This window comes from Dromiciops gliroides, chromosome 4 (assembly GCF_019393635.1).
Source record: "Dromiciops gliroides isolate mDroGli1 chromosome 4, mDroGli1.pri, whole genome shotgun sequence".
Classification (NCBI taxonomy): domain Eukaryota; kingdom Metazoa; phylum Chordata; class Mammalia; order Microbiotheria; family Microbiotheriidae; genus Dromiciops; species Dromiciops gliroides.
The window spans coordinates 4,100,247-4,119,489 of NC_057864.1; the positions used below are offsets into that span (position 1 = coordinate 4,100,247).

The following is a 19,243-nucleotide window of genomic DNA, read 5'->3' on the forward strand; positions in this document are numbered from 1 at the left end:
ACATCCAGGCATGTGATGGAGCTCTCTGTGTTGACTTCCTTGTCTTGATAATAATTTCAAATTTGAAAAGATGAATGAATCAATAAAGGGAAATTCTATCCTGGATCCAATTCTCACAATGGTGACAAACTGTGGTGAAAGTTACTATTCTTTCCTGGGGTTTGTGATAGCAGAGAAGCCATAGACAGTCTGATGTGGGGAGAATGGATTTCAAATGATTCAGGGAAATGAATAAGAAGCACTCATGAACTAAAATTCTACAGGGAACGTCAGACATAGAGGGATGGGAAAATCTCAAAAGTAAAATTCTGAAGACTAAATGGGAAAAAAATTCCAATAGGAAGCAAAAAAGGGAGTTGTCTGAAGAAAGCAATGGGTACATTCCTTGAGCTAACCAATCAACTTTGATTTAAAACACAAACATATCCAATTAAATTTACATCAGTAGACATCTATTAAGTGGCTACTTTGTGCCAGGTTCTGTGCAGTAGATAAACATAAAAAGAAAGACAGTCCCTGCCCTCAAGGCTCTTACAATTTAATGGGAGAAGACAATACATGAAAAGGAACTGAGAATTTGGGTTGGGAAGGTACCCAAGGCAGGGGCATCATGGCAGCAGAACTGGATCCAAGGAGTGCCACTGGTAGGGAGTAGCTGGGCTGTGAGCCACTTTAAATGAAAGCTTTGGGAGGAGGCTTCTGCAGTCAGAAGTGCAGAAGCTTCGGATGAGGTGTGAGCATCCGTTTGGATGACATCTCTCCATTGCAGAACTTCCTGGCAGAGAGCTCCTCCAGAGCCATCCTCCACACACATGGAGGATGAATGCAAGGACAGGTGACGGGCTGACCTAAAAGCATGGACATGGTCCTGTAAGAACATTGCCAGGTCTGCTTAAGCCTATAATGAAGGAGAAAATAAGCTTAAGCACCGTGATTGCTAAGGTCTCCTAGCTTCTTTCTGTCTGGGCTGTGTTAGAGCTCAGTTCTCTTGACACACAGCCCCATCTTCTTGTTCCATTTCCTATTTTAGAATCATTATTTTGCCTGGAATCAATGCCAATGCTGTACACCAAAAAGTCAAGCCTGAAGAATCCTAGTAGGTGATGTGGAGACCAGCGCATTGTTGATTTGTGTGAGAAATGTTTTAAAACAGGGAACACTAACCTTCTTTTGCAGCTTCTAGTGTCCGGAAGATCCCTATGGCAATTTCAGCAAGAGCAAATGATAGAATTTGTGCCCTCTCAACTTCAACAGAAAGAAGGAAATTCTATATCCTTTAGAGGCACAGAAAAAGGAATTGCAGTTAAGCAGATAATGGTCACACCAGTGAGGACCTGGCTCCAAGGAGCTGAGAGGGCTCCTCCAACTCTGACATTTATCTTTCTGCTCTTGACAGGAGAGAGCACATGGTTTTTTTATGCCGCTGAACAAAGAAAACTAATAGTGTTACCCGAAAATCCTTCGGGTTGTGTTGTGCAAATGGTAATAGCTGGGGACGTTCTCTTCTGGCCGGGAGCGGCTGTCTGGCTCCAGGTGGTAGAGGCTTAGTGGCCAGTGACATTTGTGGATTTGGGCTGTTCCCACCAGAGAAGCAACAGGATTCCGTGATTTTTCATGTACTGTCTTCCCTATTAAATTGTAAGTGCCTCGAGGGCAGGGACTGTCTTTTTCTTATATTTATCCACTGCACCTGCGCATAGCAGCCACTCAACAGATGTCTGTTGAAGTGAGTTGGGTATGTGTGTTTTAAATCAGAGTGGCTCTAGGAAGGGACACACCCATTCGTTGCTTCAGGAATTGGGGGAGAGCGGGTATCCAGCCTGGCTTTGTCCTGCTCTGATTTGGGGACTTTGGACAAGTCACAAATTGGCTTCCTGCTAAAACGTGGTGGCCTGTGGTCTTGGAGGTTTGGTCCGACCTGAAGATGAGCTCCTCAGCGAAGGTCCTATGTCAGTTCTATGATGTATATGCTCCAGATTAAAAAGGGCGTCACTTTTTATGGGGGTTCGCAGCAAGAGCAAGTACAGAAACTGGATTTTAAGAGGCTGCATTACATGGGGCAGTCAGGTGGTACAGTGGGCACTGGGTCAGGAATCAGAAAGTCCCAAGTTCAAATCCAACCCCAGACATGACTAGCTGTGTAACCATGGAAAAGTCACTTGGCCTCTGCCTGCCTCAGTTTCCTCAATTGTATAATAAGGATAATAATAGTACCTCCTGCCTAGGCTGTTGTGATGAGCCCAATGCCTGCAAACTGTGGAGCTGCCTGTCATCTAACGCTGTTATTAGCACTCTGGGGTGCAGTGCTGAAGACCGCGCTTCCATCTCGCCTCTGAAACCGTTCCTCCTGAAGTCTCAGCTCTCTCCTCTATAAATGTGGAAGCCGCCTTCATGCTCCAAGCTCCTTTCCAGTGGGAAATCCATGACTCTGCGCCTTCTTCTTCTTCTTCTTCTTCTTCTTCTTCTTCTTCTTCTTCTTCTTCTTCTTCTTCTCCTTCTCCTTCTTCTTCTGCAGGGCAAGGAGGGTTAAATGACTTACCCAGGGTCACACAGCTAATAAGTGTCAAGTGCAGGAAATCCATGACTCTGCGCCTTCTTCTTCTTCTTCTTCTTCTTCTTCTTCTTCTTCTTCTTCTTCTTCTTCTTCTCCTTTTTTTTTTTTTTTTTAGTGAGGCAATGGGGGTTAAGTGACTTGCCCAAGGTCACACAGCTAGTAAATGTCAAGTGTCTGAGGCCGGAATTGAACTCAGGTACTCCTGAATCCAGGGCCGGTGCTTTATCCACTGCGCCACCTAGCCGCCCCTTCTCCTTCTCCTTCTCCTTCTCCTTCTCCTTCTCCTTCTCCTTCTCCTTCTCCTTCTCCTTCTCCTCCTCCTCCTCCTCCTCCTCCTCCTCCTCCTCCTCCTCCTCCTCCTCCTCCTCCTTCTGCAGGGCAAGGAGGGTTAAGTGACTTGCCCAGGGTCACACAGCTAGTAAGTGTCAAGTGCAGGAAATCCATGACTCTGTGCCTTCTTCTTCTTTCTTTTTTTCCTAGGCAATGAGGGTTAAGTGACTTGCCCAGGGTCACACAGCTAGTAAGTGTCAAGTGTCTGAGGCCGGATTTGAACTCAGGTCCTCCTGACTCCAGGGCCGGTGCTCTATCCACTGCAGCGCCCCCTAGCTGCCCCTCATGTCCTCCTGACTCCAGGGCCGGTGCTCTATCCACTGTGCCCCCTAGCTGCCCCCGACTCCATGTCTTCTTTCAGCTCTTTGAGAAAATGGCACAATGCTATTGGACAGCCCAGAACAGGAAATGCATTTATGCCGTACTTTGCCCACCTTTCTGATGGCTGATGCCAAGGAAGGCATAAGGAAAAAAGATAAGAGGTCCCAAGTGGTCCTTCCCAGGATGTGCAAAGTCACAGAATAAACAGCGGGTGCCACGACCAGCAACCTGAAGCAGATCAACCTGGCAACGTGACCTTCACCAATTCAAACTGATCATTTATTAAGTGACTTTAAAAAAGTCTTCCTGACTCTGAGTCTGAGGGTTGCCGTGGAGATGAAGATTGTGCGGCCCTACGCAAATCCCTTCTCCTTTCTCATCCATGAAATGAAGACACCAGCACCCGTCTCACCATGCTGCACAGTGACCCAATGAGACAATGTCTGTAAAGCGCTCTCCAAACTTCCAAGGGCCGGTGGCTATCATTACGACCATCACTCTACTCGGACCCTATCGGCAGTACTGCAGCATTCAAAGATTCTGGGGCCTACATTTAGCAAGGGCATGGACATGCGGAGGAGGGAATCTGGACAAGTGAATGGCCAAATCCACAGTACAGGAGAATGACCTGAAGGGATAGAGGACATTTACTTAGCCAGGGGCCAGGTAGGGGCCAGAAGAAGGGGCTATTACAAGTGTCACATCCAAGTATTAGCCTTGGATCTTCTGGTCTGAGGACAGAACTAAGAGCAGTAGGACAAGTCACAACACAGACTGAAACTTTAGGGAAGGAACGCATTCCCACCAGTGAGAACTATCCCACCATGGGAGGGAGGGGTTGCTAAGGAAGTAGAGGTTCCACCTCCCTGAACATTTTTCATCAAGGGCAGGATGGCCAACTGTCCCATGGGCTGAAAAGGGCATTATTTTCCCAGTGTGAGCTAGATGAACACTGGGGTCCCCTAACATTCTGATTCTTGAACTTCTGAAAGTGTAAGACATTCTATCTAGCACCATTACATTTCTTATATGACCTGGCCCAATACTCTAGTCTGTCTTTTTGAATCCTGAATCTGTTATCTGGGGTGTCATCTTTCCTGTCCAACTTTGTGTCATGTACAAATTTGGAGGGATGTCACACCCATGTCAAATATGATCTGCAGTAGTTAGGGTGAGACAGGAGTGAAGGAGAGAACAATGTCTTGATGAAAACTTGAAGCAGAGCGCCTTTTCAGCCTGGGAGATCGGGGAAGCTGTAAGCTGAACCCTGGAGAATGAGGAACATTTCAATGGGCAGAGAAGATGGCGGCGTGCATTCCAAGCACAGCAGAGGGCCTCCTTGTATGTGGAAAGCTGACAGAGGGCAGAACAGCAGAGAACAGCTAGGAAGTCAATCTGGTCTGCTTCTTGGCTCCATTCTGAGTTAGCACAGACCACGCTGGAACCATGGCTAGAAGGGATAGAAGCCAAGTTCTTGGGGGTCACCAGAAAGGAAGGAAGGAAGGAAGGAGCAGAGCTACTCAGATACTTACTGCTTGCTAGATGCTAAACAGTAGAGAGGCAGGAGGTCAGGTCAAGGGCCAAAGTTTACAAGTCTTGCCTCCTGCTCCTGCCAAGGAGAAGTGATGTCATATGTGTTATTTTTATAACTGTGTACAAGCTATTGTAGGTTGAGCAAACGACTGATACAATGACAAAGGAATAGTTAATCATTTTGGTTTATTCATGGTAATTAAAAATCACAACAAGTTTGCCTACAGTTTGATACGACAGCTTTGTATAGTTCAATAGGAACACCTAAGTAACCTGGTCTCATAACCCAAATTTATTTTCCTGAATGATTTTCTTCTGTGTATTATCCAGGTAAATTTTTATTTATTTATTTATCCAGGTAATTTTTTTTTTTTTTTAATTTCCTGCTGCTTGCTTCTGATTTTATCACCGATTAGCACCTTCACCAGTGTGGATCAGCCGAATCAACTTCACATTAGTGTTAAATGGTTTAAAAACAAAAGATGAAACAGATGGATAGATTGGTGTTAGCCGACAATCAGGGCCTTCCAATGACCCATCGTTCCTTAGCAGCACCTTTCATGGAGTGCGTACAAAGGAGAATTCCCTGAGATTGAACAAAATCATGTGTTCAAAATACACATGAGCACGTAAATGCCATCCCTTTTCATTTGGGTAAAAGAGACTCTTCACTGCTGAACCACTAAGACTCTAAGTTAATTCTTACTTGAAAACAATTTCAGATTGTTGAGCATTAATTTAATTAGAATTTGCTAGCTACAGCTTTGTTTCTGAGGATAAAGGGTTATCAGGAGGGTTCTTGGGCATCTATTAGGCCTAAGGAGATGATCTTTTGACTAGTTCATCTCAATGGAATTACATTTCAGGTTGGGAGTGTTTGAAAAGAAGCAGTTTGAGCTTTTATTGGAACCAAAAGAACAACATCCTTTGTAAGCAGTAGAAGAGACACTAAAGTTGCCTTCTTTCTTTCTCATTTAAGCCTTGAAGAAAATTATATTAAAAACTATTTATGACATTATTTAGTCAAAAATATATATAAATCCTAAATCCTTTTTAAAAGGAAAATACAAAATAAAATGCTCTTTTATGATGTGCCATGCCACGCTGCTGAAATGACTACTGGGTTTGGGTATTTTTAAAAACAATGTTTCCAGAATGCACTAGTTAATATGTCCATGGTCGTTAATTCTTATTCAAAAGGCTCCCCAAAGAGTAATGAATGTTCTCAGAAAATCTGTCCCTTTCTGTACTTGGAGGTCTGAAATATTTCATTAAATCCTTCATCAAAGGAATGGTTTATCTGTATTTTTGCATTATTAATGTTATGCTACAATAACACTGCTAATGCAATTCCATTATTTCTACTTCAGTGAAACAAAGAAAAAACAGACCTAATTCTTGGGCTCTGCAGCCTCGAAGGTAAGGTTGCTTAAAGTGGACGTGCAGGAAGGACCCCCCCAAACCTCCTCTGATGCACCAGGGTGGCATGCCTGTGAACGGATTTCTTGAGCAATGTGCTCCCTCCATTTCATCATGTCCTCCACATCTTTGTAGAGAAGCATTTCTTCAATGGACAGAAGCTCATAGCTGGTCAGGGGGAATGGTGACGTACTCCTTACAGCACCCAGCAGCCTCAGGGAGGCCATCACTGAATCGCTCAAGGTTGGGCACATGGGGAAGATCCGAGCCGTCCACAAGCTCAGGCTGTTTTTGTTGCCAGAGAACAGGTCTTCGGTAGCTTTCAAGCCCCAAAGATCTAAGCACTCCAGGAGTGGCAGTCCTGAAAACTGAAGAGCATGGATATCTGATAGCGCCTTTACATTCTGTTTCAAGTTGTCGTCCACGCCATATGCCATTGTGGCATACATTAAGCGTCCATTCACCTGTAAGCTTAGAGCACACAGGAAAGAACTGGGCGGAAGGGCAACCTTAGCAGGAATGTGACAGCTGCTAACGATGCTGCTGGCTCCAACTGTGACACTGGGTCCTAACCAGGAGTACTCCACCACTGAGCCAGGGCCCACAGAACCCCCTGAGGCTATTATGCTTTGAATGACACAGGGGGGTTCACCGGAGTCCCCAGGACAGATGCTTGCGGCTCTGGACAGCAAGCCAAGCTCGGATCTCAGTGTGCTATCCGAGGCAAAATGGTACAAACACTCTTGTGTTGTGCCAATGTGATAGAATTTGGAGTTATTCAGAACAACAACGTTGAGTGGCGTCCCTTGGAGAAGATGGAAGATCTTCTCTCTCATTTCCACCAGCTCTGACTCTTCTCTGGTGACGTTGGCTGTGTTTTTTGTATACTCCACGGTGGCTCCCGGGCCCAGGGCCTGCAGGAAGTCTCCGTAGGCATCAATTTCACAGGTCAGGGTCCCGAGTTGCTGATAAAAGGCTAGTAACTTTTTGGCTGAATTATGGTCCATGTAGAATAGGCTATCTGTGTAGACAAAGCCTGAGTCCAGGTTAGGAATGCTAAGGTCCCCTGCTGCCAAGTTCTTTGGGGAAGGAGTGCCCTTTCTGCCAACAGCACCTGCCTGATACATCTCTTCTATGCTTGGCTTGTGCAGGAAACGGTGGCAAGTCCTGTACTCCAGGTCTCCGCATTCAGAGTCACCTGAAGGTTCTAACACAAACACCCCATGCGTCGTCCCAATCGTCAAGTCAGAAGGATGAGCCAAAGCAGTAAAGCCGGGCTTATCAAACCTCAGGATATCCGTTTCCTTAATGCTATAAAGTTCTATGTCATCCGCGCAGGTGACCAGAATGCCAGGGCTCATGTGGGAGGGGAAATCAATGTACATGGCCAGTTTTAACTCCAACATTTGATAAACTGGGTAACCGAGAGGGAGAGCTGTGAAAATCTTTCCCAGAGCACTCGCGTTGGGCAGGCGCTGACTGTAGCCACCTGGAAAAGGCAAACAGATCATTGGAGTGAGGGCCTCTGGGTGGTCACTGGCTGAAGCAGTCCTGAGCACACGGACCACAGGCAACATAGTTTTCTTCTACTGACAGCCTAAGTCAAAACTAAAGATGAACAAGTGACCTCAAGAGTCAGTCATGTTCTGTCACTTATTTGAAATGATGTCATCTGAAAGGATATGGGCCTGGGCTTTGAATATCAAACAGAAAACCACACAGGGCCTCACAGCTAACAAGGGCTCTACAAAGGCTTGCTGAAGGAATTAAATGAAAGAAGTTCTGTCTAGAAAAAGATAATGGGCTAAAAACTGGCAAAATTTTCTTGCACCTCCATTTTCCAAAGTGGAAGTCTTTAAATGTACAGTAAGGCCTGAGTTTTAAAAATTCTCTTATAAATCATAGACATAATCACGTCTTCCTAATTCCAGTGAATTTGGGACAGACGTAGAGGTAAGACACTCTGAGTCAAGGACAGGTAAAACAGAGAGAGTGTGTGTAAAAATAATATACTCTTGTGCTTTTCAAGTTTCCGCAATAATCTTGGGAAGACTGAAGAAAGACTATCAAGAGCAAGGCTTGGCGAGGGAAGGCAGAAGGAGAGATGAGCGGCTGATAGGTTACGGTCAGAGAAGGGGCTACATTTTGTGGGGGCCGCAAGATCGAGAGCGTGGTTACCTTGTGTGTGGCTGACGTTGGGGGAGGAACAGGTCATGGGAAGTGGGGAGGGGAGGAACTAAGTGGTGAGGGTGTTTGAGAGGGAATCCAGTGCTGGGGAAGGAGTCCAGGGAGGTCACAGTGCCCTGGGGCCACCAGGTCTCAGTGGCTGCTTATCAGGGTCAACAAGGAGAATGAATTCCACTTCCTTTTATGGGGAGGTCTAGACCTCAGAGCCCTGCCCTGGCACACACCCAACAGTGCGTACATTGCACAGGGTGCCAGAATGCCAGAGGGCATTTACAGCAACGTCCCACCCAATGCAGAAATCCTCTCTAGACCATCTGCAACAGATGGGGGTACTCTGAGGAGCTCAGCCTTAAGAAACTCATTTCCAATCACCAGATCAAAGCCATCTATGATAAAATGTTGATGACCGAGTATGTGATGTACAATCTAAAGAATATTCTAACAGAGAAAACCACATTATGCTGCCTCCGACATGAGAAACTATCAAAGCAAGACATGTATGAAATGTTTGTTTTCAAAGAGGAACAACTTCAAAGATACACAAAAATGCCAAGTTTTCCCAAGGGGGGAAGACAAAGTTCCTATAGTATCAAAGGTGAAATACTCCAAAGAAACTTATAAATTAGTGAAACGTGACTTTACCAGAGTGAATTAATAGGATGGTAAAACAATTCCATCTATCACCATATATTTCTTCCAAACACTGAAGGGCACAAAGTGTCGATCCTCCATTTCCTTTAAAAAAGAAAAAAAAGAAAAAACATTAAAATCATTGAAAATAGAAGTATTCATCTTATATCCAAGTAATCAATATGGAAATAGAATTGACATCTGTTGGGATTTCAAAAATTTGAGCCACAAAAAAAAAAAAACCTCACTAGAAAAAATGAACACAAGGTCTTTGCAAATGAGTTTTTAAAAATCTATTTATATATTTATATTATAAAATACAATTTCAGTCAAGTTATATTTTATATTTTTGAGACTGAATTCAATTCAAGCAATATTTATTCATTGCCTATTATGTGCCAGGCACTAGGGATAGAAAAGACAGAGATAAAAAGCCCCTGCCTTCAAAGAACACGTGTGTGTGTGTGTATGTGTGTGCATGAGCATGCATGGTATATATGTATGTTTGTGCCTATATATACATACCGACATTATATATATATATATATATATATATATATATATATTTTTTTTTTTTTTTTGCGGGGCAATGGGGGTTAAGTGACTTGCCCAGGGTCGCACAGCTAGTAAGTGTCAAGTGTCTGAGGACAGATTTGAACTCAGGTCCTCCTGAATCCAGGGCCAGTGCTCTATCCACTGCGCCACCTAGCTGCCCCTACACATACATTTTTATTTTTATTTTCAGGGAAACACAGATGAAGAGAACCACAGGACCAGAGACCTGGAGCAGACAGGACCCCAGAAGCCGCCTAGCACAGAGCTGTCAAAGACGTGGTTGGCAACACTCCCAAGTGTAGCCTGAACCAGATAAAAACTTAACTGGGAAATAGCAAAATAAACAGAAATATAATAAAACATAAATAACATAATATTTTAAAAGTAAGTCAATATGTGGCCAGGAGGCCTCCTTATGGATGGCCTAGCTATGCCTGCTACTTCATTTCTATCTACTCACATGTGTCTTTATATCTGTGCACACACATTTAAACACAGACATGCACACACGAACAAGCACATGCATATACATAGAAGCACACACATGCATAATTTTTTTAAATGGCTGGAAAATTTAGATTTTAAGGCTTTTAAAAATAATACATTTGTTGTATTCTCTTGGGGGAACTAAGAGGATACAAACAATTGAGCTTAAACAAAAGGAAGTAAACAAGCTACGGAGCAGACCCCATGGGCGAGGCAGAAAGAGAATGTGCTTGTAGGGGGTGGATGCTGACAGGAGTTAGAGCTCTGAGTCGGCTGCATGCTGGCAGTCGGACTCTGCTAAGTGGGACAAGTTGCCTCTTGCCCCTCTCTGGGCTCCAGTGTCTTCATCTGTAAAAGGAATCAGGTGAATCTAATGATCTCTAAGGTCCCTTTGGTACCTGGGTGGCCCAATGGATAGAGAGCACTGGGGCTGGATCCAGAAAGACCCGAGATCAAATGCAGCCTTGGATACTTACTAGCTGTGTGACCCTGGGCAAGTCACTTCACCCTGTTTGCCTCAGTTTCCTCATCTGTAAAACTAATTGGGGGGTGGGGCAGCTAGGTGGTACAGTGAATAAAGCACCGGCCCTGGATTCAGGAGGACCTGTGTTCAAATCCGGCCTCAGACACTTGACACTTATTAGCTGTGTGACCCACATGGACTCTCAGAGTGTTAGGCTTGCTTCAGTCATTTTTCAGCCCTGCATGACTCTTTCTGACCCCATTTCGGGTTTTCCTGGTAAAAATACTGGAGTGGTTGGCTACTCCCTTCTTCAGTTCCTTTGTTTGTTTTGTTCTTTGCAGGACAATGAGAGTTAAGTGACTTGCCCAGGGTCATACAGCTAGTAAGTGTCAAGTGTCTGGGCTGGATTTGAACACAGGTAGTTTTCCTCAAATGAGTTTTTAAGAGCTTGAGCCCCTTAAAAAAATCCTATAAGGTAATTGGGAAATGTCAGATTGATTCCTCCATCTGGCTGCAGCCTTCTTTCTGTCCTGGCCCTGGGGGTGGGTGGGGCACAGGCTTCAAGCAAACAAAGGTCAGCCTCTGGCATTCATCCTTCCAGGAACCCCTGGCTCAGAGTCTGATTAGTTTTATTTAAACACTGGGGCCAGGGACAGCTTCCTTCTTCGGATCTGTATCCCTGGCCCCTAGCACAATGTTGGGCACACACCTGATCAAAGCTTGTTGGTGAATGGATTGAAAGAGAGGCCACATCTTCCAGAACTGGTTCTTTGCCTAAGCCCAGCGGGACTCAGGGCCTCAAAGTCTCATGAACCCAAGGGCCTGCCTGAACTTAGTTCAAAACAGAATTCCAAGGCATTCAGAGCAGGGGGAATGCTGGTCAGTGTTTAACAATCAGCACTCAGTGAAGAGATGGGTACACACACACACACACACACACACACACACACACACACTCTAAGTCCCAACAACAAACACAACAGTACAAAAAGCCCTGATTTGTAGCATTTTCTAAGGTGCAAATGCTCATCAGCTTCTGTAAGTGGATTCAAGAGGTCTCTGGCACACTTCTGACTTCTGACAGCCAGCTACAGGGTGGGGGCTGCAGAGGCCATAAGACAGGGGCTCAAGTTTTGCCTCTGAGACACACACTGCCGGTGTAACCCTGAGCAGTGACCCCCCCTCAGTCCTCTGCCACCGTCTCCCAAGACTTAAAATTGTAGGAAGTCACTGAGCCGCCTCATCCCTGAGTCCCAGCATAAACGAAATTACACAAGCACCCCAATATACTCAATATGACCTGGGGGGTCCCAAGCCAAACAACAAAACCGACTCGCTGAGAAGCCAGAGATCAAAGGGAAGGTGAAGACCTTGGCTGAGTGGCCGCAGGGGAGCCAGGAGAGGCTGGGGTTCAGTCCCACTCACAGTGCCTGACCTGGGCAAAGAGGCTGAGTGAGGGGCTGCTCTGCACCGGTGGAGAGCCTTCCTCCCAGGTCTGGCCCCACTAGGACCTGAGGAGTCTCTATTTTCTGGAGCCCCAAGCACGGGCCTTTGTCTCATTTGAAACGGCTTGGGGCAGGGGAGATGGATTTACTTTCTGACCCTGGGGAGGTCAGCAAGGTCTGGAAGCTGCAGGAGCCTCCATGTTATACCAAGATGAAGGGATGCAAGCAGAGTGGCCTCCAGCCCCGGGCCTCTGGGCTGCTGCCGCGGCTGTGGGGTGAGGGGAGGAAATTCCGGCTCCGGAGAAGTCCCGGGAGCCTTCCTGGCCCCAAAACTCTGCAGCTTAATGAACATAATTCTCTTAAATAGCCTCCTCGGTCTTTCACACCAACAGCCAAAAAGAGAGAGTGTCGGGAAACCAGGAGCCAAGGGACAGCAGGGAGCGGCTCTTAGGAGGGGCCTTTCCCAGAGGGCCCGGTCATTGGTGAGGCCAACCTCCATGCCAGACCTTGGGGCTCTGCCACTCCAAGCTCCCTCCCAACACACAAGGATGGGGCTGGGAGTGTGTGAAGAGGCCCCCAGGCCTCTGCATCGGCCTCTGCTTGGCAAACCCACCGATTTTGGCTCCCGCTGGATCGGCAAACACGTGGTAGCGGACGCCCAGGGGCAGCTCTTTGTGCTGCAGCTTTCTGGAGAGCTGCTGCCTGTAGGCCCGCTCTTGCTTCTCATCGGCGGCGGTTATCACCACCACGTCCCAGAATTCCCCGGCTTTCACGACCTGGCCTGTTCAGAAAAGAGGAGAAGTCAGTGAGGACACCACCTTTGGCACCTGGCGGCAGGACCCTCAGGGACGAGCCTGCTGGATCTGGAGTCAGAGGAGCCGGGGAGAATCCCGTCCCTGGGGGCATCTCTGTGGGTGACTGTGGGTGAGTCCTTCAATGCCTCCTGGTTTCTGTACAATTAGACTAGAGGAACTTCTAGCTCCCTTCTAGCCGCAAAGTAGGCACATCCATTAAAAAGATAAGGAAATGGAGGTGCAGAGGGATGCGAAGTGTCCAGAGAAGCATCTGTGCAGCCTCCCCAGTGGGGGGCAATCACAAGTTTTTCCTGACTCCCCATGCCACCCCCTGCCTCCCCTAACAAGACAAATGGGCTTATTCCAGTTGGAGATCTCTGGGTTTCCTGGGAAGGCCCAGAGGCCAAGAGCTAGACTCTAGACTTCTCTTCAGTTTATCCCCAGACCCTGCTCCTTGGATTAAAGCCTAGGAGGAAGGAGGGAAGCCCAGCAGAGTCATCTGGGTTAGTCAAAGGCTCTTATCTCCACATTTCACCTGGAGGAGAAGGTGGAGGCACAGACTGGTGAGTCTCCAGCCTTGAAAACCCATGTTCACAGTGACAGTCAGTCAGTCAGTCAGTGAGCTGAGGCAGATGCTGTCCTGGCCCTCCCAGGCCCATGCCTTCCTCAGCCCCTTCCCCTCACTCAGGATGGGGGGCACACACTCTCTAGAGGAGGAAGCCCTAGCTCAGGGAGAATCGCCCCTGGAGGCAGAGCTCTTGGGCAGACTGGGGGCCAGACACAAAAGCACTCATGGGGCTGAGTGGCTTTTGGAGGGGGGGAGTCCGTGGCGCTGAAGCTGCTCATGGGGGTGGGGTGCATCAGCCAGGCCCACAGAAAACCCCCTGTACCCCCTACTCAGTGCCCTGATAACGGGTGCCCCGCTCCTCCTGCCTTGGGGGTGGGCAGGGGGGGTGCTTCCATTCCTGATGGGGAACAACCTGAACTCAGAGCAGCAGGTGCAGAAATGGGGGGGGGGGTGAGGCTGCACGCAGGGGCACTTAAAGGGGATAGGGGGCAGAGGGCAGACATGGAGAAGGGAGGGCCCTGGACTGTCCAGATCCCCGGGAATGCTCCAGTTTGGTCTAGAGGAGGCAGAGACTGGGCAGGAGGGGGCCCCTGGTGTGGGGAGGGGCTGGACAGAGGAAATGCCCCAGGGGGGCGGCCATCACTCTGGCCTGGCCAAGCCTGACTTCCCTCTGGGGGCTCTAGACCCCGTGTGTGGCCTTCTACACTGGTTCTCTCTTCCTGCTCCCTCCCCCCTGGACCCCAGTGCTCTCCCCTCTTTGTCCCCTCTTAGCCGGGCCTGGGGTAGGTCTCCCCCCATAGGACAGTCAGCCCCCCCTCCTCCTTTGTGCCCCCAGGGCAGGAGCTGAAGGCTGGTTGGGGGCCCGGGGCCTCAGGCACTTAGCCCTCATCACGGCCTGCCTCAGTTTCCTCAACTGTAAAATGGGGTCGTGCCTCCCGGCGTCATCAGGCGCCTCGCACACAGTGGGTTCTCTACACGTGCTAGTGCACACCTGCCGCCTGTGACCCCGTGCAGTCCTCCTCCCCGGGGGTTTCTCACCCCGCCCCCCCCCCACAGCAGGCGTCCCATGAATGCCGGTGGGTCGAGCATCCCCAAGCCCCAGGTGTGCTCAAGGATGCGGCTGGGGGGGCCCAAGCCCCCAGAACCCCGTCTCCATGGTCTGGATCCCCAGAGCAGCAGGCCTCTCTCTGCATGCCTGGTGCACACAGCAGGCGCCTAATAAGGAGCAAGTAAGTGACCAGATCCCCGACGTGCACGACCTGTGACGTCAGCGCCCCAGCCCCACCCTTCCGCAGGGAGAGGAGAGATTCCGGAAGTGGGCGGTGACCGACCCAGGCCCTGCCTCTTCGTAACCCGGAAGTCGCTCTAGGAAGCCCGGCGCTTGCTTCCGGCTCCGCGGGCCGCTGCTGCGCTCGCCTCCTCTCCCCGTACCTCTGAGGCGCTCGAACTTCTGCAGTTTGCTCCGGGCGGCCTCGCGCAGCGCCATGTCGGGACGGGCCTCCGCAGCTGCCATGAGAGTCACGCGCTGGGGACGTGGAATGGGAGGGACTGCGGCCCGAGACGCGAGTGTCGCTTTTATGGGCCGGCCCCGCCCCCTCGCTCAGGGCCCCGCCCTCTCGCTCAGGGCCCCGCCCGCGCAATTCGCGGTCCGGCGAAGCCCCGCCCCTTCTCTGGGAATGTGGCCGGCCGAGCAGAGCGCACGCGCAGACCCAGGGCTGGGTTCCCATAGCAACCTTGGACGCCGGCCTGCGGGGCAGTTGCCTTTGGTTGCTCTCTGAGCTGGTGCAGACTTCCAGGCTGCTCATTTCCACTGTCCGCGACCCTGCAGCCCCGCTGCCCCTGCCAGCCCGGTGAGTGGGCTTTGGGGTGACCCCCTCTGCGCCCTAGGCCCAGAAGAGAAAGTTGATGTAGCAAGCTTCCTCCCCTGAGGCTGGAGGGCTTCCAGATCATAATCATACCAACTGGCTTTCCTGTAGCGCTTTCAAGTTGTGGAAGCGCTTTCCATCACTGCCCGCAGCTCCTGGCATGCAGTAGGTGCCTAATAAAGGTGCACCTGCTGCTTAAACTCATTTGGTAGAGCAACACCGCGGGACCATTTTACAGATGAGAACACTGAGGCTGATTCCGGCTGTGTGAGCCTGGGAAAATGGCAACCGCTGTCTGCCTCAGTTTCCACATCTGTATAATGGGGGTGATGATGGCTGTGAGAAGCCAATGAGGTTATATCTGTGAAGTGCTTTAGCAAACCTTATTGTACTGTTTAAATGCTAGACGTGGCCATCTTCGTCTTTGTTGTAGCTGTTGACTGACGCACACCTAGTAATCCTCTGAGTCAGAATTGGAACCCGGGACTCTCTTCCATGGCTCATTTTGCCGGTACCTGGAGTGGCGTGGAAATCATGCCTCTGGCACTCATTGGTGCTGAGGCTGTATACATTTCACCTCTGTGAGACTCTGTCTGCTCATCTGCGAAATGGGGAGAATGCCAGTAGTACTTCTCTCAGCCCCCAAACAGGCTAGTCGTGAACATCCAGTGAGAGAGATCATTTATGGAAGACAATTCAGGCTAAGGCACTTAATAAATATTTATTGACTTTTCATAAAACATGCAGAATCCAGCAACAATTTCTGGCCCTTGGCCACATTCAAAACCATAGGCCTTCTTTGGAGTTGTAAGTCCTCTGTAGGAATGTAGATGACATGTTTCATCTTTGGTCCTCTGGAATGTTTATTATTGATTGCTTAGGCTTGTGGGAGCATCGAGGTCAAGGTGAAATGTCTGAGGTCATCTGGTCCCATTGCCTCATTTACAGACAGGCCTCAGGGAGGCAAAATGCTTTGTCCCGGGTCTTCCATCTATTGAATAACAGCTGAGATTTCAATCTAGGTTCTTTTGTTCAGGAACCTACCATTTCTTCTCTAAGGCAAGAGAGGAAAGAATGGCGAGAAGAGGGTTCAGAATAGGTCCTTGGGAAGGAGGGCAGCAGTTGGATGGTGTCCCAGCCAAGGAGGTCCTGATGGAGAGGGACTGGGTCAGCTACTGCGACATGCACCAATTCAGAGCGTGAGAAAAGAACTCTTGGGCCTAGCTGTTGGCAGATTCCATAGCAGTGCTGGCCCCCAGACTGGTCTAGATTCTTCCCTCTAGGAGTCTGGTAACGAAAGGGGGGAAACACAAGACGCCATGGGAGGCCAGGTGAAAAGAAAGTTTGTTTTTTTTTTAACTGATAGAGAGGGCCCCTAGCCTATGGGGGGAGGGGGGAGTACTTGGAGCAACAGAGGGGGAGGGAAAAGAGACAGACAAACACCCAAAGACATAAGACAAGCAGAGACAGAAATTAAGAGAAAGACTTGGGGTGGGGGCAGGGAGAGAAAGACAGAGACCAAGAGACACAGAGACTGAGGAGGGAAAGGGAGGAGAGATTCTGTGTGAAGGGGAGAATAAGTGATGATGGGACAAGGTCCTGGGGGATTCAGGAGGTTTGGGGGTTGGCGATACAGAAAGAAAGGTTGGCCTTGACATCTTCTAGAACCGAGGAGATATAGCAGGGTTTGAGGTGTGGGATGAGGGAGCTCATGGACTTGGAAGAGGAGAGAAAGAGAAGATGTGGAATAGGCAGTGATGGAAATGGACAGAGAACCAAGGAAGAGAAGTTTTCCCGGGAGTCGGTGAATATCCAGAAGAAATGGATGAAATGACTTGGCAGCTGCCCATGGGCGGCAGGTTGGGGATAGAAGTACAGAATGCAGATGGTATGGCTGACCAAGGCAGTGAATGATCCAGGTGTACATGGACAGACAGGCCAGGGCACAGGAGACTCAGGGGTTAAGGAGACTGTAGATGAGAGAGCTGGTTAACTAGGAAACAAAAGGAGGGCTGGACTAGGTGATGGAGGACCCAGGGTCCAGGTGCTGGCTGTGCCCCTTGTCTGTAGGATCTCCAGCATGTTTACCTAATTTCCCTGTGACTCAGTTTCTCATTAATAAGTTGGCACCCCCCCACACACACACACACACTCACACACATATACACACACTCACACATATATACCCACACACACTCACTCACACACACACACACACATACACTCACACATACACACACACATACACACACACTCACACATATACTCACACACATACACCCCCCCACACACACACACACATACACACACACGCACACACACACTTCTCCGGATATTGTCGAATGCTCTGGTATCTGATTGGATTTGTGGGTGGAAACACACAGGGAGGATTTGCAGTAGGGCAGTGACTTTGATGGAATGGACCAGAGTCCTGTTTTAGGGGAAAACCATCCGGGATCTGGTAAGAGTGCACAGCCCAGATTGCAGGGGCAGACAGGCAGGGCTACTAGTTGGGAGCTCGTGTCCAGTGCCCCCTCCTGCCTGGGATGAAATGGGCTGCACTGGCTTCCAGAAAGGCCAGTGACTGATTTCTCCCTGATTTGTTGTGGGGCAGGGAGTGCTCACAAGCATCAGAGAGGGAAGGGACCTCAGGGAATGTCTGGTCCCATTCTCTCCCATTGGCAGGTGATTAAACTGAGGAGCTAAGAGGTGACATCACTTACCCACGGTCACGCAGGACAGCAGTGTCTTGGGTGGTCTGGCAGCGTTGCCTCCAAGGGCTCTTCTGATTCAGATTTGGTGAAATTTTAGAGTTACCAAGAGCCAGTTTGTAGGAGAAGGGACGGGTTGGCTTGGGACCTTGGGTTGTATAACCAGCCGAATGGGCTGAAAGGGAAACAGCTTAAAGCTGAATGTCAGAAAGTGGAAGTGAATTGGCTGCTGCATGGTGTTGAGGGTTTGGAGGTGATGAGAAAGCCTCCCAGATGAGGGTATGGATGAGTCATGCCAAACCATTCCTTTAGAGCAGGGAAAAGGCTAATGTCTCCCCTTTCCATGTGTCGTAGTGAGTGGGACAAGGTGAGGTGTGCGTCTCTGGGCCTGTGGTAGATTTAGCGGAGAATTTAGGGACTGGTGGGAAGAAGCGGGTCCAGGCCCCCAAAAAGATTCAGGAGAAAAGGGGGCTGGAGGGTGGAATGGGCCCCGGGAGCCTGGGGAAGGGTGAGGTTGGGTTGGAAGGGGAGCTTTGGGCAGGAGCTTCAGAGGAGGAGGTACTGGGTTGGGGAAGCCCCGTTTTGGGAGGGGAGCACAGGCTCCCATGCTGGGAGGAGGGGGATTGGAGAGCTGGGCCCGTGCTCTTGCCTTACTCTCCTGAGTCGTTCCCATGGCGCCTGCCCCAGATTTCTGCACCCAGTGGATGTTTCCCATTGGGTGTTTTTGATTCTTTGTCTTCATTTTCTTCTGGTTGAATGAATTTGTAGTAGACATAGGTTTGTGATTTTTACAGACTATGTGTTTGAAATAAAATTTGAGATGGCCATGTTTTATATAATCACACATGTATAATCTATATCTGATTGCTTTCTGCCTCAGGGAGGATGGGAAGGAAGGATAGAATTTGGAACTCAAAACTTTAAATAAAAATGTTTGTTATAAAAAAAGAAAATTGAGGTTGAAAATAATTCTTTTACACAAGCCTGTGAACACAAATCTTTCAGTAAAACCTTGCTAATTTACAGAGTATTTTTTTAAAAAGAGAAACTGATGAAAAATGAATCCTAGTGACATCTCAAAAATGAATTTCTTTCCTTGTAGTTATGAACCATTTAAATACAGACTTCGAATGAAGTCTGTATTTATGGGTCTAGCTTTAATAGTGTTAGCCACATAGAGTGTAATTTAATTTAGTGATTCTGCAAAGATCATTTGTCTAAAAGCAGTCAGGATATGTCAAGGAAAGCTAATATTTCAAATAATTGAGGAGTTATTTATATTAACTTTAAAATTTTATCATTTTCTATTTTCATTTGTCTAAGAAACTCAAAGAATAATTCTACCCTTCCAGTAACCTTCTGCCTGATAATATATTTGTTTG

The 19,243-nt window shown here is 48.5% G+C and overlaps 2 protein-coding genes across 2 annotated transcripts in view; one reads left to right on the plus strand and one right to left on the minus strand.

Moving 5' to 3' along the window:
• Positions 1-4,932: 4,932 nt before the first annotated feature.
• Positions 4,933-14,860, minus strand: FPGT (fucose-1-phosphate guanylyltransferase). Its single transcript, XM_043964424.1, has 4 exons — positions 14,717-14,860; positions 12,537-12,704; positions 8,987-9,079; positions 4,933-7,646 (listed from the first exon to the last, which is right to left on the minus strand). Exons 1-4 carry the CDS (start codon positions 14,796-14,798, stop codon positions 6,130-6,132), a joined length of 1,860 nt encoding a protein of 619 aa, XP_043820359.1. The 5' UTR covers positions 14,799-14,860; the 3' UTR covers positions 4,933-6,129.
• A 1,989-nt stretch (positions 14,861-16,849) lies between these two features.
• Positions 16,850-19,243, plus strand: part of LRRIQ3 (leucine rich repeats and IQ motif containing 3) — a 152,029-nt gene continuing 149,635 nt past the window's right edge. The window contains exons 1-3 of the mRNA XM_044001169.1: positions 16,850-16,954; positions 18,028-18,106; positions 18,259-18,369. Coding sequence (XP_043857104.1) covers positions 16,850-16,954; positions 18,028-18,106; positions 18,259-18,369 — 295 coding nt within the window. The remainder of the gene's footprint in view (positions 16,955-18,027; positions 18,107-18,258; positions 18,370-19,243) is intronic.